A 21863-nucleotide genomic window follows, 5' to 3' on the forward strand; every position below is an offset into this window, starting at 1 on the left:
ATATTTCATGGGTGCAGCTTCCCATGTCACATAGAAATATACTATTTTGTAGCAGAGGCACCAATCATCTAGCTCTTACACTCTTTCCATCTCATCTTCTATGATATTCCCTGAAATTTAAATGTAGGGATTTTATTGTACATGTATCAGGTTGGTGTGAATAACTCATAAGTTTATTTTATGTGTTATACTTTGTATTTATTAATTTTGTATTTTGTTTTACATTTTTACCAGTTTAGAATTCTGTAATAATTTCTACTTTTCAGTTCTTACAGGTTTCAGTTACTGTATTCTGATGTTTCTGGTCCAAGTGGTGGGATTCTTTTGTGTTTTTTGTTTCTGTACAGAGTTAAGAGCATCAGCATCTCATAAAAATAAAGCTGAATACAATATATGACTAGAAGATTTACATTTTCATCATTTGTTTAAAGGAAATTTCAAAGGGTTTTTAGTATATCATAATTTACCCAAAGCAACTTTGATTGCAAATAACAAACAAGTCATCACAAAGAACTTGAAAAGTAGATTGAAATCAAGTGATGTTCTAAACTGTTTTTCTTTTGGGAGACATATTATTAATAATACATTTGCAGTTAATTTAATTAGATATTGTTTTTAACTATAAAACCGTATTTCTGTAAGCTGAATCACCCTTTCATTTAATGAGCTATAAATCTGAAGACTTGAGTACTCATTGATCACATTCACAATTTAGTCATAAATGCTTGCAAACTAATCTGAATTGATGGTCACAGTACAACTAATTAGGAAGCTAAAATTTCCTTCCTCATTTCAAATCACTATATATTTTTAATCTTTTCTCATACTTTATATCCTGACCACAGTTTCCCCTCCCTTCACTCTTCCCTATCCCCATCTCATCAGATCCACTTCTCCATTTCCTTTCCAAAAACAAACAACAATAATAAAAATAAAACAGCAGGCCTCCCAGGGATATCAACCACAATGGCATAGCAAATTGCAATAAGACTAGCACAAAACCCATTTTTTTCTTTTGGTTTTTCAAGACATGGTTTCTCTGTTGCTTTGGAGGCTGTCCTGGAACTCGCTCTTTGTAGACCAGGCTGGTCTCGATCTCACCTGCCTCTGCCTCCTGAGTGCTGGAATTAAAGGTGTAAGCCACCACTGCCCAGCCAAAGGCTATTATTAAGGCAACAATAGTTGGAGGAAAAGGGTCCCAAGCACAACCAAAAGAGTAAGAGATACCCTCCACTCCAGGATTCCCACATGAACCAAACCACACAGCCAGAATGAATATGCAGAAGACCTATCTCAGATCCATACAGGGTACATAGTTGTTGTTGAATCTCAGTGAGCCCCTAAGGTCCTTGCTTAGTTGAATTTGTGAGCCATCTTCTACTTGTGTACTCCTGGTATTCTCCACACCTTTGGCTCCTACAATCCTTCCTCTTCTGCTGGGTTCCCCTGACTCTCTCTAGTTTTTGTCTATGGGTATCTGTGTCTGATACAATCAGTTGCTGGATGATACCTCTCTGAAAACTATTGTGCTAGACACAGATCTATGAGTATAGCAGAATATCATTAGGAATCATTTCAAATGGCAGCCTACAGAATAGGAAAAGATTTTCACCATCTGCACATCCAACAGAGTGCTAATACCCAAAATGTATGAAAAGCTCAAGAATCTAGACATCAACAAACTAAGTAATTCAATTAAAATCAGGTACAAATCTAAACAGAATTTTCAGTGAAGGAATCTCAAATGACCAGGAAACATGAAAAGAAATGTTCATCATCCTTAGCCATCAGGGAAATGCAAATCAAAATGACTCTGAGATTCCATCTTACACCTATTAGAATGGCTAAGAACATTAACATAAGTGGCTGCTTATGATGGAGAAGATATGTAGCAAGAGGAACACTCCTCCGTTGCTGGTGGGAGTACAAATATGTGCAACCACTATGGATATCAGTATGGCAGTTCCCCAGAAAATTGGGAACTCTAGCTACCTCAAGACCTAGCTATACCACTCTTGGGCATACCCTAATGAACTTCCAGGCTTCCACAGAGCATTTGATCAATTATGTTCATAGCAGCTTTATTCGTAATAGCCAGAAACTGTAAACAATCTAGATGTGCCTCAATTGAAGAATGGATAAAGAAAATGTGATACATCTACACAATACAGTATTACTCATTTGTTAAAAATAATGACATTGATGAAGTTTGCAGGCAAATGGATGCAACTAGAAAAAAATATCATCGTGAGTGAGGTACCAAGGTCCAGAAAGACAACATTGTATGTACTCACTTATGGATGAATCTTAGCTGTTAAGTAAATGTTATTAATTTTACAAACAACAGAACCAGAGAGGTTAAGCAACAAGGAGGGTTCAAGGGGGGATGCATAGATCTCCCTGGGAAGGAGCAATAGAATAGATTTTGCAGATGGACTAGGGTTAGGTTGGGATGGGAACAGGAAGGATCAATTGTGGGGGTGGAGGAGGAGATTACTGCCAGAGATGATTTGGGTTGGGATGCATTTGGGGAACAACATGGAAATCTAGTGCAGTGGAAACTCCCTGGAATCTATGAGCAACCTCAGCCAAATCTACTAGTAATAGAGAATGCAGAGCCTGAACTTGCCTTCTTCAATATAAAAAAGGCTCCCAGCAGTGGGACTGGGATATCAACACAGTCACAAAACTTTACACTTATAATTTTTCCTGTCTGCAAGATATGGTGAGTTAATGGTGGCACAGAACTTGTGTGAGTGGCTAACCAATGATTAGCCCAACTTTAGGCCAATGCCAAGAGAAGAAGCTCATGCCTGACACTGCTTGGACAGGTAGGAGCAAGAGGATTGCCCAGAGACCCATGATAGACACGAATGTCAAAAAAAGAAAAAGGAAAAAAAAAGAAAAAGTCAAAACACTTTTGACCACTCATACACATGAGGGGTTTGTAGATGTTGATTTTGTAGCTTTTGCATATTTGGCCTTTCTAAATTGATTAAGTGATGTTTTTATACAACATATTTTGATCATTTTATTTCCTCACCCAACTCCACCGAGATCATTCACACCTGCCTAACCACCCAACTTTAAGCTCACCCTCTCTCAAAAAATGATACAAGTACATTTTTTGTTCTTTTTAAGTTTGTTGCCAGTGACAGATACCCTGATATTAAACCTGTACTTTAATGACTATAAATCTAGAATATTTGTAAATCTAATACTCTTTGTCTAGTGAAAAATATATCATGAAAACTTTTATTTAGGTATGCATATGGATAATAATAATAAAAAACTACACAAATTTTTTCACAGAAGGATAAGAAAGAAAATGTCATTGGCATAATGACATTTTTACAAGGTCCTCCTGAGGTAATCTTGTATAGTGTCTTCTTTTTGCATACGAATAATGTGAAGTACAGAAAAGTTGTATGTTACAATTATTCCAATAATCTGTTCAGTGACTCAGATGGCAAAAATCCATTGTAGGATTCTTTGAGTTGAAATAAGGATCATGAATACATGATTATTAATAGAATCATTTAAATGAAAAAGCAGAAGATGGGAATGCTTCCTGAACTAGAGGCAAGCTACTAACTTAAGCCTCTCCCTCAAGCTTTCTTTCTGGGATACAGAGATTTTCATTTATAGAATTGGACGATTAAGTTAGATATTTATTAAACTTCTGCACATGAAGAATATTTCTAGATGTTTTAAGCCTAAAGTAAGATCACATGCCCTTAAGATAAATATAGACTTTATCATATTCTGATATTAAATTTAGGTTAAGAATAAACTGTGAAAAAAATGGGGCAGTAATACCTTCTTCAGTAACATGTGTTTGAAAAACTGGATATCCACAAGCAGAAATGGGAAACTGAGCCGTTCACCAAATGAACTGAAAACTTAAAACATATACTGTGAAACTATAAAACTTCCATAAGAAAGCATAGGAAAAAATCTTCTTGACATTTACCTTGGTAGTGATTTATTGAAAAAGACAACAGAGTACAGGGAACAAAAGCAAGATGAACAAGTGTGACTACATCACACTGAAAAGCTTCTGACCAGCAAGGAAAATAGTTAAAACAGAAACAGGACAATTGATGAAGTGGAAGACAACATTTTCAGATCATATTATCCAAGAAAAAAGTTAATATCAAAATGTGTGCAGAAAATTTAAAGCTCAGTAACACTGAGAAAAACAGAAATAAGGATTACAAATAAATATTTTTCTTTTCATTATACTACTCGTGATAGCCAACACATACAAGTTATGTTTCTTATAAAGGGATGAACACAAAGAAAATATTCTCTATCAATAGTATATACATTGGAATATTTACAAGCTTACAAAATAATTTTGTTATTTTTTATTAATTGTGACTTATGGATAAATATCAGGGTTGTTATTCTCAGAGAAATTAGCTAGACACAGGAAAATATTATATAGTACATGTTACACGGTGAATATAAAATACTTACAATTACAGAAGCAGAGCAAAGTTGCATATAGGGTTCACAGTGCAAGAAACAGGGATTCATTAGTCATATTCAATGATTTGTATATTTAATATTTTTGGGAAAGTAGTTTTTTCATTTTAATTGAAAATATTTTGCATACAACATATTCTGATCATAATTTCCCCTTACTCATCTTTTCCCAGATCCTTCCCACCTCCCAAATCATTCAACCCCAGGCCTTCTTTCTATCTTTCTAGAAAACATTAAAATATAAAACCAAAGAAACAAATGAATAAATAAAATGCACAAGAAACACACGCACACAGAGAGACACATAAATGCAAAATGTAAACAAAAATCCATTAGAACACAAAATCATAAAGCATAATATACAAGGTAAGAGCAGTAAAGTTAAAAATAAATCTCAGATAAAACACTTTGAGACAAAAAAATCTTCCAAAAATGCCTTTGAGTTCATTTTATGTTGGCCATCGACTGCCGGGCATGGACCTGCCCCTAAGAGTGGTTTGTATACGCATTGAGACCTCACTGGAGCAAACTATTTTTTCTTTTGCCAGCAGTTATCATTTGGAGACAGCTTTTGTTTAGAGATGGGGGTCCCTGTCTATTGCTGCACTCAGTGCTGGGACCCCTTCTAACTTAGATCCATAAGGTCTCTGTGCAAGGTGGCACATTCTCTGTGAGTTCATGTATGACTTGGTACTATTGTGTTTAGAAGGCCTTGTTTCTCTAATATCTTCCATCCCCACTGGATCTTATAATCTTTCTGTCTCCTCTTCCGTAGATTTTCTGAGCTCTGAGGGTAGGGATTTGATGCAGACTCCCCATTTAGAACCAAATATTCCAAGATCTGGATAGTAGCTCTTATGTTGACTATTCTTATCACACCCTATGCCCAAGACAGTAGATGATAGGTATCTTAATAAGACAGATCTGTGACACAGTTTTTAGAATGATTTCAATGCATGCCTTTTTACCTACAAACACATCAAATTTTATATGCAATATAGCTATACCATTTTATATGTGAGTAATTCTTTAGTCAAAGATTCAAGCAAGTAAATGGCAAATTAAATATTTCAATAAATGCTTGTAATTACAGAAGATAAGGTTATAGACTATTGTAGGTGCCACACGGTATCACTTAATCCATAATTAGAGTGGATAGTCTTTCTGTTCTGTCTGCTGTCCTTGAGACTTGGGGATAGAGTGTGCTATGCAGATGTCCTATTTGTAACTGAGCATTCCACAGAAACTTACTCTGCGCATTTTGACTAGTAGTAAGTCTCTATATTCGCTGTCACCAACTGCATAAAGAAGCTTTTTGATGAGTAATGTGAGCCACACTAATCTATGGGCATAGTAATGTGTATTTAGAAACACTTTGATAATATATCCATTTAGCAATGTAAGAGTAATAGATTCTCCCTTAAGAGCTATAATCTTCCTTACCAGGGCTTTGTTAGATTTACATCACCAGACAGAAGTTTCCTCTTGTGGGGAGGGTCATAAATTCATACAGAAATCATTTTTTACCCTCAGAGCAGTCATGCTCTTTTTGTGTTTGTGGTCATATTCTTGCCAGGCTGGTTAATATCATAGTCCCTAGGGTTTACAACTGGATAAGACTTGTGATTACTGTTTTACCTCAGCAGGCTGCGTTGCAACTTCTGGTACTATGTAAGCTTGCCTAAAGTGATGACCCCTCTAGATCAGAAAGAGCTTGGTTTATCTTCCTATGTCTCCAATATGCAGTGCCTTCAGCAATAGGGACTTACTTTCAAATTCTGTTGGGCAACAAAGAGCAATGACACCAGCCACTATTTTAAGGGGTCTCTACGGATTCTAGATTAGCAAATTGATGGGAGGTATCAGTACATTCTTGAGCGCAGAAGTAGTCTGGGCACTGGATCTGAGATGAGTTGTTCTCTGAATATTAACCAGTTGTGCTTTTCTGTAAAGGTCTCTATCTTGTGCATGTGAATGCATACTGGATGAAGGATTCGAGCTACACTTACTTATCTGTGGCTATAAGGAGAAGTATTTAAAGCGCTGTTACCAGTTATGATGTTTTAGTAAAGTGCTAGAAGGATCTCCTCTAATATCCAAGATCTTACTAGTCCTGGATATGTTGGTAGGATCCAGTACCAGGTATGATTTCCATTCCATTGAGCAGGCCTTAAGCCAATTAGATAGATTTTGTTTACTGCTCAGGTATGACAACCAGTGTTATGCTTTTAAAAATACATTGCTAAGGAGGTCATTGTTGTGGTTCATAGGCCTCACAACTAGGTAGGATCCTCTTAGCAGCAATATAGTTAGTGTCTTCTGGGAGCCTCTATGAGTCCAGCTTAGTTGATTCTGTGGGTTTTCTTATAATGCCCTTGAATCCCTCTGGCTCCTGTAATCCTCCCTCCCGCTCTTCAAAGGATTCCTTGAGCTTTGCCTATTTTTTTCTATAGGTCTTTGTATCTGTTTCTATCAGTTGCTGAAGTTTCTCTGATGGCAATTGGTCTAGGGACCAATGTATAAATACAGTAGAATATCATTAGGCAATATTACCTAAACATTTTTTTCCTCCAGGCTTGTTTGCTTCTATCCTTTGTTTCCGGGCCACCTAGCCTCTGGATCCTGGTGCTCCAGGCAGTGTCAGGGTTTGACTTGCTCTCCCAGCATGGGTCTGCAGCTGAAACAATCATTGGTTGGCCATTCCCACAATCTCTGCACTACCCTTATCCCAGTGCACCCCATAGGCAAGACAGACTGTAGATTGAATGTTGGTGTTCCAGTCCCTCCACTGGAAGTCTTGCCTGGTCACAGAAAATGGCCACTTCAGGCTATATATCCTCTCTTGCTTGGGGTCTTAGCTGGGGTTATCCTTGTGGATTCCTGGGAGTTTCCCTGGCATCAGGTTTCTACTTCACCCTGAAATGGTCCCACCCTTCCAGTACTCTGGAGGCTTGATATTTTCTGAATAGTAGCAGAGAAGGAAGATATGGGGAGGGGAAGAAGGGAGGTTGGGGGTACTGGGAAGAGAGGAGCATTCCTTGGGGAGGTACTGAATTTGGGAAGTAAAGTAAATAAACGTAAGAAAGGAAAGAAGGAAGTAAGGATGGAGGGAAGGTAGATAGAAAGAAAGGAAGGAAGGAAGGAAGGAAGGAAGGAAGGAAGGAAGGAAGGAAGGAAGGAAGGAAAGAAGGAAGGAGCCTCCAGAGTTTGGAAGTAACTAGTATTCCAACATTTTATGAAGAGTGGGTTTTTTGCTTCCACAAATCCAGTAACTTCTGCTTTACTAGTTGGTAGATGATCTTCAGAGAAAGAAAGGGTTCATGTCAGTTTTTCTTGACTATCTAATCAAGGATAGACATAAGATATCAACTTGAATACATGCACATAAATTTTTGACTCATCAAAATACAGGCATAGTGAAAGAACTTTGTTAATTTCCAGTAAAGCTAAGTATGAATTTTAATGAGGATATTCCATAAAATGTGAAATGACATTAGACATTGGGATTAAGGGGTGATATTTATAAATGATAATGGCACTAGTTAGTTTTTCTACTTTGAAACATTTATAATAGTGAAACTACTGATGCATGTTGCATAATTTGTCACGTATATTCATTGCAGGTTAAAATGTATATTGATGTTCTTTCTCTGTTAGGCTAATGAAATAAATATTTTGAGTGTTGGGAGTATCTAAGATAAAAGAGTAATATAAAGGGGAAAAAGCTATTTCTCTAGGAGGAAGCTTTCAGGATATATGCAGCTCAGATTCTGAGTCCTGAGTCTAAAATCCATAATATCTTCAATAATAAGAACATATCTTCAAAATCTGGGGTTAACCAAGGGCAACACTGATAGCCTATATTGTTTTGGGAGTTTCTTGGATTCCCCTAACAGCTTGAAAGGGGCTTCCTCACGCTTATCGGTAGGGTTTTTGTTAGTCTATTGTTCTTGGGGAGAGCATTGTTTGCCCTTGTGATATAATGGTATATATGTAATATTTATCTATAAATAATATATGTGTGATATGTGTGTGCTCTGTTACATAAATAAAAGTAATGATTCCTTATGAATTTTTTCAAATATTCTTAGTATTAATTTTTCTCTCTTCCTTTCTTTCCTTCTTAATGGGTTCCTCCCCAGCTAAAGCTCCATCCCCCATTTTTCCCATTTCCTACCTCATATTGTTTGTATTCTGCCATTTCCTTCTCTAGGGCTACCCTTCCCATAGTACCTTTTTACATTCCTGATGTCTGAGGTTTCTGTATGCTGCATACTCACATATGAATATTTGTAGCTATGAAGCACAGATGAGAGAGAACATGCAGCGTTTATCTTTCTGAGTCGTTAATCCACTCAGTATTGTATCCTCTAGTTCCATTCATTTACCTGCAAATACTAATTCAATTGAGAAAAGAGGAAATCAACAGAATGAGAGACAATACTACCTGGCTATGCATCTGACAGAGGATTAATGTACAGAATATATAAAGAGCTCCAAAATCAGGCTCATGAAAGCAAATGACCCAATTAGAAAGTAAGCTATTGATCTGAACAGAGACTTTATAAAAGAAAATGTAAAACTGGATAAGAAACATCTCAGAATTCTCAATAAGTTAGACACAGAACCATGATTCATTTTTACAACTCCTTGGCATATGCCCGAATGAGTCAGCATTCAACTCCACAGATACTTGCTCAGCCATGTTTATGGTCAGTGCTGTACTATACACAATAGTTAGGAAACAGAAACAACCTGAATGTCCTTCAACAGATGGTTGAATAAGAAAAAACTGATGCATATACATAGTGGAATATATATCCACACTGCCTTTTCAGAATGACTGCACCAGTTTGAAATCCCACCAAGAGTGAATGAGAACTTTCCCCTTCTTCCCATGCATTCCAGCATTTGTTGTCAGTTGTTTTGTTAATATTATGTATTCTGACTGGGGTAAGATGACTTCTTAAAGTTGCTTGATTTAGAATTTCCCTAATTTCTAAAGATGATTATATATTCTTAGATATTTCTTAACTATTTATATATTTTTTGTGTGCTCTCTTTTCAGATCAATAGTCCACTTATTATATGTAATTTTATACATACATATATTAAGCCTCATAAACTAAAACAAGAAAGATTATTTGTCAAAGAAATATGACTGTGTATTTAACTGTAATTATAGCAGTTTCACTTTTAAAATGATCTTTCATTACAAGAACTCTTTTCTAAATATTTGATATATGCAGATATTCATATACTTCAGTAAAATTTATTATTCCCAAATTAATTAATATTTTTTCATCTGCATTCTCTGTCCAAGTCAATACAAGGAGAATGTATGCCTTGCAGAAGCTTCTCAGTTGCAGGAGGTCCCATTTACGGTCGATTTCCATTTCTTTTCTACTGGTGTTATGTTCAGGAAGCAGTCTCCTTACTAATTCATTAAAGGGTGTCCCCTCAATTTCTCTTCTAAGAGCTTCAATGTGACTAGATTTATGTTGAGGTCTCTAATCCATTTGGAATTAAGTGTTGTGCATGGACATAGACATAGATCTATCTGCAGTTCTCTACTTGCCAGCATCCAATTATGCCAGCACCAATTGTTGAAGATGCCTTCTTTTTTCCATTGTATAATTTTAGCTTCTTTGTCAAATCCAAGAGTTCATACTTGTGTGAGATAATATTAGGGTTTTCAATTCTATTCCATTTGTCTACTTATCTATATTTGTACCAATACCAAGCTGTTTTCAGGACTATAGCTCTATAATAGAGCTTGAAGTCAAGGATGGTGATGCCTCAGGATGTTGCCTTGTTGAACAGGGATGATTTGGCTCTACTGGTTGCGTTTGTTTTTCCATATAAATTTAAGAATTTTTCTTTGGAAGTCTGTGAAGAGTTGTGCTGGGATTTCAATGGGGATTGCATTGAATCTGTAGATGTCTTTGGGCAAGATTGCCAATTTTACTATGTTGATCCTGCCTATCCAAGAGCATGGGAGATCTTTGCAATTTCTAGTGTCTTCTTTAATTTCTTTCTTTAAAGACTCAAAGTTCTTGCAATACATGTCTTTCACTTGTTTGTTTAGGGTTACCCAAGGCATTTTATGTTGTCTGTGGCGATTGTAAAGGGTGATGTTTCTCTGATTTCTTTCTCAGCCCTTTTATCATCTGTATATAGTATAGCTACCGATTTTCTTGAGTTGATCTTGTATCCTGCCACTTTGCTGAAGGTATTTATCAGCTGTAGGAGTTCCCTGGTACAGTTTTAGTGTCACTTATGTAAACTATCATATCATCTGGAAACAATGAAAGTTTAACCTCTTCCTTTCCAATTTTATGCCCTTGATCTCCTTTTGTTGTCTTATTGCTCTGGCTAGAAATTCAAGTACAATATTGAAGAGGTATGAAGAGAGTGTACAGCCTTGTCTTGTTCCTGATCTTAGATGAGTCACATTGAGTTTCTGTCCATTTAGTTTGATGATGGCTGTTGGTTGCTATATATAACTTTTATAATGTTTAGGTATATTCCTATTATCCCAGTCTCTCCAAGACCTTCATTATGATGTGGTGTTGGATTTTGTCAAAGATTTCCCAGCATCTGGTGAGATGATCATGTATTTTTTGTTTCTCAACTTGTTTATATTGTGGATTACATTGACTGAATTTCTTATTTTGAACCATCCCTGCATCCCTGGGATGAAACCTACTTGATCATGGTGGATGAGTTTTCTCAAAAAAAAAAAAACAACAAAAAAACCTTCCTCCATTAGTGGTTGGTGGTACTGCTTACCATTAGATCTTAATGTTAGCACAGCTTTGTCTTGCTTTTATTTCCAGATCTAATTTAAAGATTGTTTAGGAAATTCTAACCTGAAACTGATCTGATACTTTTCCCAGATCCTCAACTCCCATGCTCTCCAGCATGTTGCATCAAGCCCTTCTTACTCACAGCCCACATTCCCACATTTCATCCATCTGTCCTCCTCACCCTTATTCCCAAACTCCTGTCCATTTATCCTTCCTCACTTTCCAAGTCCCCCAAACCCAATCCATGAGCCATTCTGACCTTTACCTCCACCTCCACATCCAGCCCATCTGTCCTTCTCCTCTTCCCTACCCTCTCTGTGCCACACAATCCATCCTTCTCACTCTCTCCCTACCTCTTGCTCATGCCACCCATCTTCCCCTCTCCTTACTCTCACCCCCATCTCCCCGCCATCTGCCCTTCTCTCACCTCCACACAGCCAATCCTTTTGCCCTTCCACTCTCACTCCCCATCTGCCCTTATCCCACTCACTTCCTCTTCTCTTCCACCTGCAAACCCCACTCCTAGTTACCCTAGTCTGAAAACTGTACAGTGTTTATCTAGAAAAGACTGGAGAGGGATAACTTCAATCAAAGTAATAAATGAAACACAATAGATAAAGAAAACCGCAAGGTTTATTATTATGATCATGCAATTGCATGTTGAAATTACATGGCATATTTCTGGGTCCACTCCCGAGCTAATTTATTATACTCCTCTAAATCTGTGTGGTAAATCGTCGCAATTTCAGGATCCAGAGGATCATCTGGGTTTGGATCGCATAGTAGAGAGCAAATAGAAAGTAGTACATTGGAAATTGTGAGTGCCGGTGACCACTTAGAATTCAAGATGTCGAGGCAGATACTCCCCTTTTTGCTTATGTTGGGGTGAAAGATTCGGGTAATGAAAGAAATTTGGGGGGGCTGGTAGGGGTAATTGAATGGGAAGTGGATTGAGAGGAAAAATACTCCTCCCTGGTAGGGGCTGTCTTCTGGACCCATTATAGTTGCTTGCCAGTGGAGCAGGTCATCTGCTACCGGCCCTGCAGAACACTGGGCCGGGGGATCTTGATTCATGGCAGACAACTCCTTCCGAATTCTGTTAAGTGCAATCTTCTCCATAGTAGGTTGAACTATCTTCTGTGGCAGCTTGTGATGACTCTGCTGAGCCTAGGGTATAGAGAGAGATGAGAAGATGATATTATTAAGGCATAATTCAGAGGCAGGCAGAGAGCCAAGGGCTGGAGACCTTAGCTCCTCAATTCTACCTGAAGATTTTGGGTCAGGATCTGGAAAATCCGGTGGAGTTGCTGGGAGGCTGTGATGCCAGGCGGCAGAACAACCTCTAGGAGGCACAACTCCGCAGAGCATTCAAGAACAGGAGCACTCAGCGGCCTCCTGCTGGCGATATTGCGGGAGAACAGACTTGAATGTCTGGATAGCTGTTCCAGAGTACACTGTGAGGTCACAAAGAACAAAATGACGTGTGATAGACACGTGGGGTCAGAGTGGGGTCAACGTGGGGTCATGTGGGTGGAGCTTGGATGGTCAATAAAGAGTCACTTTATGGGTGTTAACTTTAGAAAATTTGCTAGAGGAGCTTAAGCAAAGCAAGTAAAAATGAGTGAAGCTGGCTGTGCCTCAGGGCTTCTCTCAGCTTTCCCTCGTTGAGCTGATAAGTAGATTCACAGTGAATGTCTTCAACACATTCAGAATAAATCAATCAATTCCCCTTTACTCATTACAATGGCTTTTTAATTTTTATATTTAAGTTGAACACACTATAGTCCTTAATTTTATATATTTTCTAAGGATGGTACTCTCTAGTGTAAAGAACTTTGGGGAATTTAACATTGAGATAATCCTTTATGAAGTAACTATTGGTTATATTTTTATAAATTTTAATATAAATTAAAGTCCACAAAAATTGAACTCTGTAATTCGAAACATAAGTTTCAATGAAATTTTGACAGCAAAGGGAGAGGGAAAAAATAAGGTAATGTTTTTGATAGCATTTGAAAGCAATGAATTTAATGCCAATATAGTTATAACTAATAATATAACACTGCATCTCAATTATACATCATTGAATGATTAATATTTCTTAATTTTTACAAAGTCTTCCTGTAAAGGGTCTATCATAGGGCATATCTGTCTATGTACTCTTTTTGATTCTGGAATATTCTCATAATTGTCTGATTGCCTTCCACTGGTACTTATGAAGAGTGCATTCCAAACCCTTAACTAGTTACTTCTCAGTCGTAAGGACATTGGCATTGATAATTAACTAAGACAATTTGGAAATGAGGAATCAGTTCAGTGTTTAGCTGTGGGTGACTGCCTCTGCTTCCATCTGTCACTGGATGGAGGTTCTAGGATGGTATATAAGATAGTTGTAAAAATCATTATCAGGGAGTGGAATTTAAGGTATTCTCTCCACTATTGCTTAGTTTGCCAGTGTTGTCATCCTTGTAGATCACTGGAAATCTCACGAGTGCCAGATCTCCCCTCATACCTAGAAAGACTCCCTCAATTATAGTATCTATCAACCTGCTGTCCACTTTACTTCCCCCAACTCAAACTTCCTGCTCCCCCATGTCCTCCTCTCTGTTCCTCTTCTCCCCCTCTCTTCTTCCTGGCTCCATCTCCCCTCCCCCATGCTCCCAATTAGCTCAGGAGATCTTGCCTCATTCCACCTTTTCTGGAGTGCCATGCATATCTCTCTTAGGGAGCTTCCTGCATCCCAGACTCACTGGCAGTGGGATTGTGGGCTGGGACTCCCCTGATCCATGTCTAAAATCCATATATAAGTGAGTACATACCATGTTTGTCTTGTTGTGGCTGGGTTACCTCACTCAGGATTGTTTCTTTTAGTGCCATCCATTTGCCTTCAAATTTCAAGATTCCATTTTTTTCTGCTGAGTAGTATTCCATTGTGTAAATGTACCCCATTTTCTCTATCCACTCTTCAGCTGAGGGGCATCTAGGTTGCTTCCAGCTTCTAGCTATTATAAATAATGCTGCTATGAATACAGTTGAGCAGATAGATGTACTTGTTGTATGAACGCACATCTTTTGGATATATGCATAACAGTGTCAGAACAATAATAAACTTTATATGGACAAACAAAAAATCCAGGATATCCAAAACAACCCGTTATAGTAAAGGAACTTCTTGAGGCATCACCATCCCTGACTTCAAGCTCTATTATAGAGCTATAGTCCTGACAACACCTTGGTATTGGCAAAAAATAGACAGGTTGACAAATGGAATCGAATTGAAAACCCTGATATTAACCCATGAATACCTGATTTTTGACAATGAAGCTAAAATTATACAGTGGAAAAAAGAAAGCATCTTCAACAAATAGTGCTGGCATAACTGGATGTTGGCATATAGAAGACTACAGATAGATCCATGTCTATCGCCATGCACAAAACTTAAGTCCAAATGGATCAAAGACCTCAACATAAATCTAGTCACACTGAACCTCTTAGAAGAGAAAGTGGGAGGTACCCTTGAATGAATTGGTACAGGAGACTGCTTTCTGAAGATAACACCAGCAGCACAGATAATGAGATCGACAATTAATCAATGGGCCCTCCTGAGACTGAGAAGCTTCTTTAATGCAAAGGACATTGTCAACAAGATAAAAAGGCAGCCCACAGAATAGTAAAATATATTCTCTAACCCCACATCTGACAAAGGGATGCTCTCCAAAATTTACAAAGACCTCAAGAAGCAAGTTCCCAAAACACCAAAGGATCTAATTAAAACTTGGGGTAGAGAACTAACTAGAGAATTTTCAATAGAGGAGTCTAAAATGACTGATTGTCACTTTAAAAAGTGCTCAACATCTTTAGCCTTCATGGAAATGCAAATCAAAACAACTCTGAGATATCATCTTACTCCTGTCAGAATGGCTAAAATCAAAGCACCAATAACAGTTTATGCTGGAGAGGATGTGGAGAGAGTGGAACACTCCTCCATTGCTGGTAGGAGTGCCAATTTGCACAACCACTTTGGAAGTCAGTATGGTGGTTCCTCAGGAAAATGGGACTCAGTCTACCACAAGGTTCACAAATATTCTTAAGTTCATTTTTAGACACATACATTTTAAGTCTTGGATTATTTTTCTCTTCTTGCAGTTAATAATATTTTACTTAAAATCAATAAAATAAACAATTGCTATCTTTAACCGCCTACTTATTGGTTTTTCTCTTCTTAATGGCAGATCAGTCCTATATTCTAATCCCTTTCAAATCCATTTTCATACTATTTATTATAAGAAGTCCTTATGAAGTTAAAAATATATTTTCCAAATGTTCATTATTTCAATGCTCACATGTGAATTACGTTTCTGCCTGTACCACACAGCATATTCTTGTTAAATAACTATGCATAGATTACTGTCATTCAGAAATTATTACCATTTTGAAATTGATGGTTCTGGTTTAGGTATAACAGCTGCAGCAATGGCTGAGGCAATGAAGCTCCAGAAGATGAAGCTTATGGCAATGAATACTCTTCAGGGAAATGGAAGCCAAAATGGGACTGAGTCAGAGCCAGATGACCTTAATTCTAACACCGGTGAGTGCCTTCAGCCTTTCTCAAAAAGCTACACCTACAGTTTTATTATAGGATGGAAGAGAGGGGTAAAATGAGCCACGAATATTGTATTCGAAATAGTTTGGAAAGAGTCTTTGACTTATTTGTAGCATGTACAGGCAAACTCGAAAACGATTGCAGGTTATAAATCCAGAATACCCTTTTAGAAGCATTTAGAAATCTGTTTTTATTTGTAACATAAGTTTTCCCTACATAGCCCAGGATGACCTTAAATGGACACAATTCTTTTTATCTATCCATCATGCCTGCCATCTTTTCACTGTTTTTCTGTGATGGAATTCAGTTCTACTTCTTACTCCATGATTCTCAAAATAAAAGGCACAGCAGGTATTCCAGGTTCATTGGGCCATTGTTTTCAATTGTAAAACCACCTGGTTAGCTGACTGGTGGTTCTGGTGGACTCAGAGCATCATTCACTATGCCTTTGTTTAAAAGCAGTACAACAGGGAGTTGTCAAAGAAGGGAAGGCAGAAGAGAAAGAAAGATGCTTGTACAGTAATATGTCCTTTCATCACATATTGTTTGCTTTTTTTCCTTTAGCCTGTGATAACTGTATCTTGACCTTTGTCATATGATAGTCTTCTGACATTTCGGAAGTATGTGGTTGTAACTGTTAGCATATGTGGATACACAGATGAATAAATTAATGACTAAGATTGAATTTTAGAGAAAAATAATAACTGACACAAGCATGATGGTTTCAGGAACTACAGCTCCAAAGTTTACTCTACAATTATACTCAAAATAATACAGCAAGTAGATGAGTAGGTTTATCTCTTTACTTCTAGGCTCCCAGAAGTAAAAATAATATTATGACTATATTTTGGAGGGAAGTGGAAAATATTTAATTAATGTAGTATGTAAAATGACTCTGACTTCTCTTATGTAAACTTGCATTGTTCCTGGTGAATTATAGTCTGAGAGCTTCTTTCAGCAAGTGGTATTTTCCTTCTATATAACATTGGTGCAGTTTAACAGGAAATAAATAGAAAATTCTTATTTTATTCATTCTTAAAATCTGCACTGCTGGGCCATGTAATTCCTACCAAAATACATTGAGAAGATTGTTCAATATTTGTAGTTTGCTAATAAAGAAATAGAGGTACAGAGTAGTTTACTTTGTCCAAATCATAAATCTATCGAAATTGAGCCTTAAGGGTTGATCCTATATTTGACCCAGTCCAAAGGGTTGATCTTTTTAGGATTCTGTCTAGTCATCTATACTATATTATATAAAAAACCTTTGTTTTGATCTAACTAGTGGACTAAAAATATTAAAACAAGGATACAAGGAGAGAACTATTAGCTTCTGTGTCCCAGAACCCATGAGCTCAAGCTGAAATTCAGCCTTAAATCTTACCAGCTTAAGAAAATAGTCCTTTATAAAGGAATAATTTGAAACAATAAATTTATTATGTGCTTCACCCGAACATGCTACATCATGTATATTTCAGGATACTAATTTTAAAACAAGACTTTCTATAAACTTCTTTCTCACAAAGAATCTCAAAATATTTTGAGTAATGTAACAGTGCCTCAATTCTCAGTGCTAACCAGATAATGATTTTGCTTTCTAGATATAATCTTCTGTGTCTTAATATGTACATTGCTGTGAAACAAATATTTCCTTCTGTATTTGATGTTATATTAATACTATGAAATGAAAACAGTAGTTCCTGTTTTTGACCATGTAGCATTTACAATACAATTTCCTCATTTTGATGTAGCGAAGCATGCTCTGCACCCTGTGTAGTGATGGAGAGTCAACTTGAATCTATATAATGCTATTAGTATACTGAAGTTTCTGAGTTTTTCCTGGCCTGTGTAATTAAAGTGATTGATAAACTACAAAATAATAAGTTATAATTTTCAATGTTTGCATTACAAATGTAAATTTATTTTAAGAATTTTAAGTGACATATTCTCTTCTTCTGAGACACCAATAGGTCTTTGATGTCTTTAGTTTCCTAACTCAGGACTGGAAATGAGATCAAAGACTGGGGTAGATTTCTCATTTTCCAACTTTAGTTTATATTAGTGCCTTCCAAGAAGAAAAGGAAGTACACAGTCATGGCAAAGGAGAGTAGAGTTAGCAAAATTTATGGCCTAATTACTAGTTATAGGCATGGTCTTCCTGAATGTTCATGGTTTAAATAGAACTGGGAAATTGAATGTATAACCTAAAGGTAAGTTTAGTTTTAGAGAATAATTAAGCATTTATTTACATGGTAGGTACTGTATATTATCAGACAAGCAAAATACATTCAATTCAGTAATAATATTCAGTTATGTAGGTTATGATTTATCAGTGAGGAATATACTTGAATTTTCATTTATATGGTGGCATAAAAGTGAGAATTATGTAGTAAGATGATAGTCATTTTGTGTTTTGTTACATGGAATTCTAATGACTTGAAGCCCCTAACAGTCATTTAATAAACAAGTATCACTCATTATTTAATTCACTCCTTGAGGTTACAGTGTTTTTATATTGGCTGACCATTGACAATATATGATGTTTTGTTCTCTAAAAAGAGAAAATAAAAATCCTAAGGTGTACAAAAGGAAATAGGTGTATAAGTGACTTTGATCTGAAGTAGATGGCAGTAAGCAAACAGGAGAAACAAAGTTATATGAAAATACAAAACCAAGAAAATATTTGTTTTGAGAAAACCATACAAATATTCCAATGAGAATGCAACATTTAAATTGGTGTTTCAAATATGTTAGAATGAATGCCCTATCTCCATGAATACTCGTTTACAAATGACTGGTTCCCAGAGCCCACAGCTCATATTCATATGTGGGTAAGAGCTGTACTGAAGGATGGAGAAAATGCCATATTCATTCACCACAGAGTTATTTTCATTTTTTGTTTTTTAAGGATGCCGTATAATGTGTTTTCATAATATTTACCTCCCTCACCCAACTGTTTCCTGTTCTAGCCTCCTTTTCCTGCCCACCTAGATTTGCATCTTTTTTTTTACTCATTATGACCAATTTGTGATGCCCACATATTCTTAGATGTGTCTTCTTGCATTGAAGTGTGGTACACTGAACAGGGACTGACTCTCCCTTTCCCATCAGCTATCAATTGCCAATAGCTTTACTGCTAGGGGTGGAACTGTATGCTAAATTTTCCCCTGCATGCCGTGGTTTGGTCTGTCTTCAGCTTCTAAAGGTATTGTGCATGCTATTGCATCCACTGTAAGTTCATTGTGCAGATGTCCTACACAAAATGTTTCCTTGTAGTCATCCACTGTCTCTGGTGCTCACACTTTCTTCCCTGTACTCTGTACTCAGCCTGGAGCCTTGTGAGAGTTGGTGAGGCATACTTATTATTTTAGGGGTAATCATTCTGTAGTGTCTTAATCACTTCTTTTCTTTAAATTAGAAACAACCATGTTTTACATGTCAATCCCAGTTCCCTTTCCCTCCCCTCCTCCCACAGATCACCTATTCCATCCCCTTTCTGCTCCTCTGGGAGGGTGAGGTCTTCCATGGGGGAATCTTCAAAGTCTGTCACATCATATGGAACAGGGCCTAGGCCCTCCCCTGTGTGTCTACGCTGAAAGATAGAGTATCCTTTTATGTGGAATGATTTTCCAAACTTCATTTGTACACTAGGATAAATACTGATCTGCTACCAGAGGCCCTACAGATTGATGAGGCCTCCTAACTGACATCCACCTTCAGGGGGTCTGGAACAGTCATATGCTGGTTTCCCAGCTATCACTCTGGGGTCCATGAGCTACCCCATGTTCAGGTCAGTTGTTTCTGTGGGTCTTTCCAGCCTGGTCTTGACCCCTTTGCTCATCACTCCTCCCTCTCTGCAACTGGATTCCAGGAGTTCAGCTCAGTGTTTAGCTGTGGGTATCTTCTGCTTCAATCAGCTACTAGGATGGCATATAAGGTAGTCATCAATCTCATTATCAGGGAAGGGCATTTAAGGTAGCCTCTGGAATATTGCTTAGATTGTTAGTTGGGGTCATCCCTGTAGATCTCTGGACGTTTCTCTAGTGCCATATTTCTCTTTAAACCTATAATGTCTCCCTGTATTATGGTATCTCTTTTCTTTCTCTCCTCTTTTCTTCCCCTGACTCAATCTTCCTGCTTCCTCATGTCATCCTCTCCCCTCCTCTTCTCCCCATCTCTTTCTCCTAACTCACTCTCTCCTTCCCCATGCTCCCAATTTGCTCAGGAGATCTTGTCCCTTTGTCCTTCTCCAGGAGAGATCATGTATGTCTTTCTTAGGGTCCTCTTTGTTTCTTAGCTTCTCTGGTGGTGTGGATTGAAAGCTGGTAATACTTTGCTCTATGTCTAATATCCATGCTTGTCTTTTTCTGACTGATCTATGTCGCTCAGGGTGGATTACTCTAGTTCCACCCATTTGCCTGGGAATTTAAAAATCCCATTTTTTTCCCGCTGAGTAGTACTCAATTGTGTAAATATAACAAGTTTTCTTTACCCATTTTCAGGTGAGGGACATCTAGGTTGCTTCCAGGTTCTGGCTATTACAAATAATGCTGCTATGAACATAGTTGAACAGATGTCCTTGTTGTACAGATGTGCATCTTTTGGGTTATTCCTAAGAGTGGAATTGCTGAATCTTGAGGAAGACTGATTCCCATTTTCCTGAGGAGCCACCATACTTATTTCCAAAATGGCTCTAAGAGTTTGCCCTCCCATCAGCAATGGAGGCATGTTCCCCTTTCTCCACATCCTCTCCAGCACAAATTGTCATTGGTGTTTTTGATTTTAGCCATCTGACAGGAGCAAGATGGTATCTCAGAGTTTTTTTGATTTGCATTTCCTTGATGGCTTTGCATGTTGAACACTTTCTTAATTGTCTTTCAGCCATTTTGGATTCCTCTATTGAGAATTATCTATTTAGTTCTGTACCCCACTTTTTAATTGGATTCTTTGGTGTTTTGGTGACTAGCTTCTTGCGTTCTTTATATATTTTGGAAATCAGCCCTCTGTCAGATGCAGGGTTAGTGAATATCTTTTCCTATTCTGTGGGCTGTTGTTTTGTCTTGATCACTGTGTCCTTTGCCTTACAAAAGCTTCTCAGTTTCAGGAGGTCGCATTTATTAATTGTAGATATCAGTGTCTGTGCTACTGGTGTTATGTTTAGGAAGTGGGCTCCTGTACCAATTCATTCAAGGGTACCTCTCACTTGAAAGAAAGAAAGCATCTTCAAAAATGGTGCTTCCATAACTGGATGCTAGCATGTAGAAGACTGAAGATAGATCCATATCTATCACCATGCATGAAAATTAAGTCCAAATGTATCAAAGACCTCAACAGAAATCCAGCCACATTGAATCTCTTAGAAGTATCTTAATCTCTTAACTTGGCCAACTATGGTCTCTTTGTTAATCACTGTCTCTGTTGATTTTTTTATGGCTGTAAGAAAGCACCATTGCCAACACAACTAATAAATGAACCATTTAATTGTGTTTATGGCTTCAGAGGTTTAGACTCTATGAAACTTGAACAAATATATGACAGCAGGAGCAGCTGAGATATCACATCTTGATCTACAAATAGTAGGCCAAGAGAACACACTGGGAATTGAGTGAATCTTTCAATAGCAATACAAGTCACCAGTGACATACCTCCTCCAACAAAGACACACCTCCTAATCCTTCTCAAACAGATCCTCCAAGTTGGGATCAAGTATTCTAATATATGAGTCTATGGGACCATACCTGCTCCAACAACCTCTGTTACTAGCCACTGCAAATTGAAATTTCTTGATTAGGGATAAGAGGCATTTGTCTATAAGTATTATGATAAATATTTATAGTCAGTCAGAATAGTATATTCATTTATCAGAATAACAGTAGTGTGTTATTTCCTCCAGCATATAACTTGCCTAACCTTAAGTTCTTGGACTGAAAATTGTGCCAGGTATAGGTAATTAAATCAAA

At 37.4% G+C, this 21863-nt stretch overlaps 2 protein-coding genes across 2 annotated transcripts in view; one reads left to right on the forward strand and one right to left on the reverse strand.

The window, feature by feature from the left end:
• Window positions 1–11915: 11915 nt before the first annotated feature.
• Window positions 11916–12756, reverse strand: LOC121140007 (ubiquitin-conjugating enzyme E2 2-like). Its single transcript, XM_040744352.1, has 2 exons — window positions 12566–12756; window positions 11916–12467 (listed from the first exon to the last, which is right to left on the reverse strand). The coding sequence occupies exon 2, from the start codon at window positions 12417–12419 to the stop codon at window positions 11967–11969; it is 453 nt and encodes a 150-aa protein (XP_040600286.1). The 5' UTR covers window positions 12420–12467; window positions 12566–12756; the 3' UTR covers window positions 11916–11966.
• A 3017-nt stretch (window positions 12757–15773) lies between these two features.
• Dach2 (dachshund family transcription factor 2) overlaps window positions 15774–21863 on the forward strand; it is a 178430-nt gene continuing 172340 nt past the window's right edge. The window contains exon 1 of the mRNA XM_021234648.2: window positions 15774–15888. Within this exon, the coding sequence (XP_021090307.1) occupies window positions 15774–15888 (115 nt within the window). The remainder of the gene's footprint in view (window positions 15889–21863) is intronic.

This window comes from Mesocricetus auratus, unplaced genomic scaffold (assembly GCF_017639785.1).
Source record: "Mesocricetus auratus isolate SY011 unplaced genomic scaffold, BCM_Maur_2.0 Super-Scaffold_100003, whole genome shotgun sequence".
Lineage (NCBI taxonomy): Eukaryota > Metazoa > Chordata > Mammalia > Rodentia > Cricetidae > Mesocricetus > Mesocricetus auratus.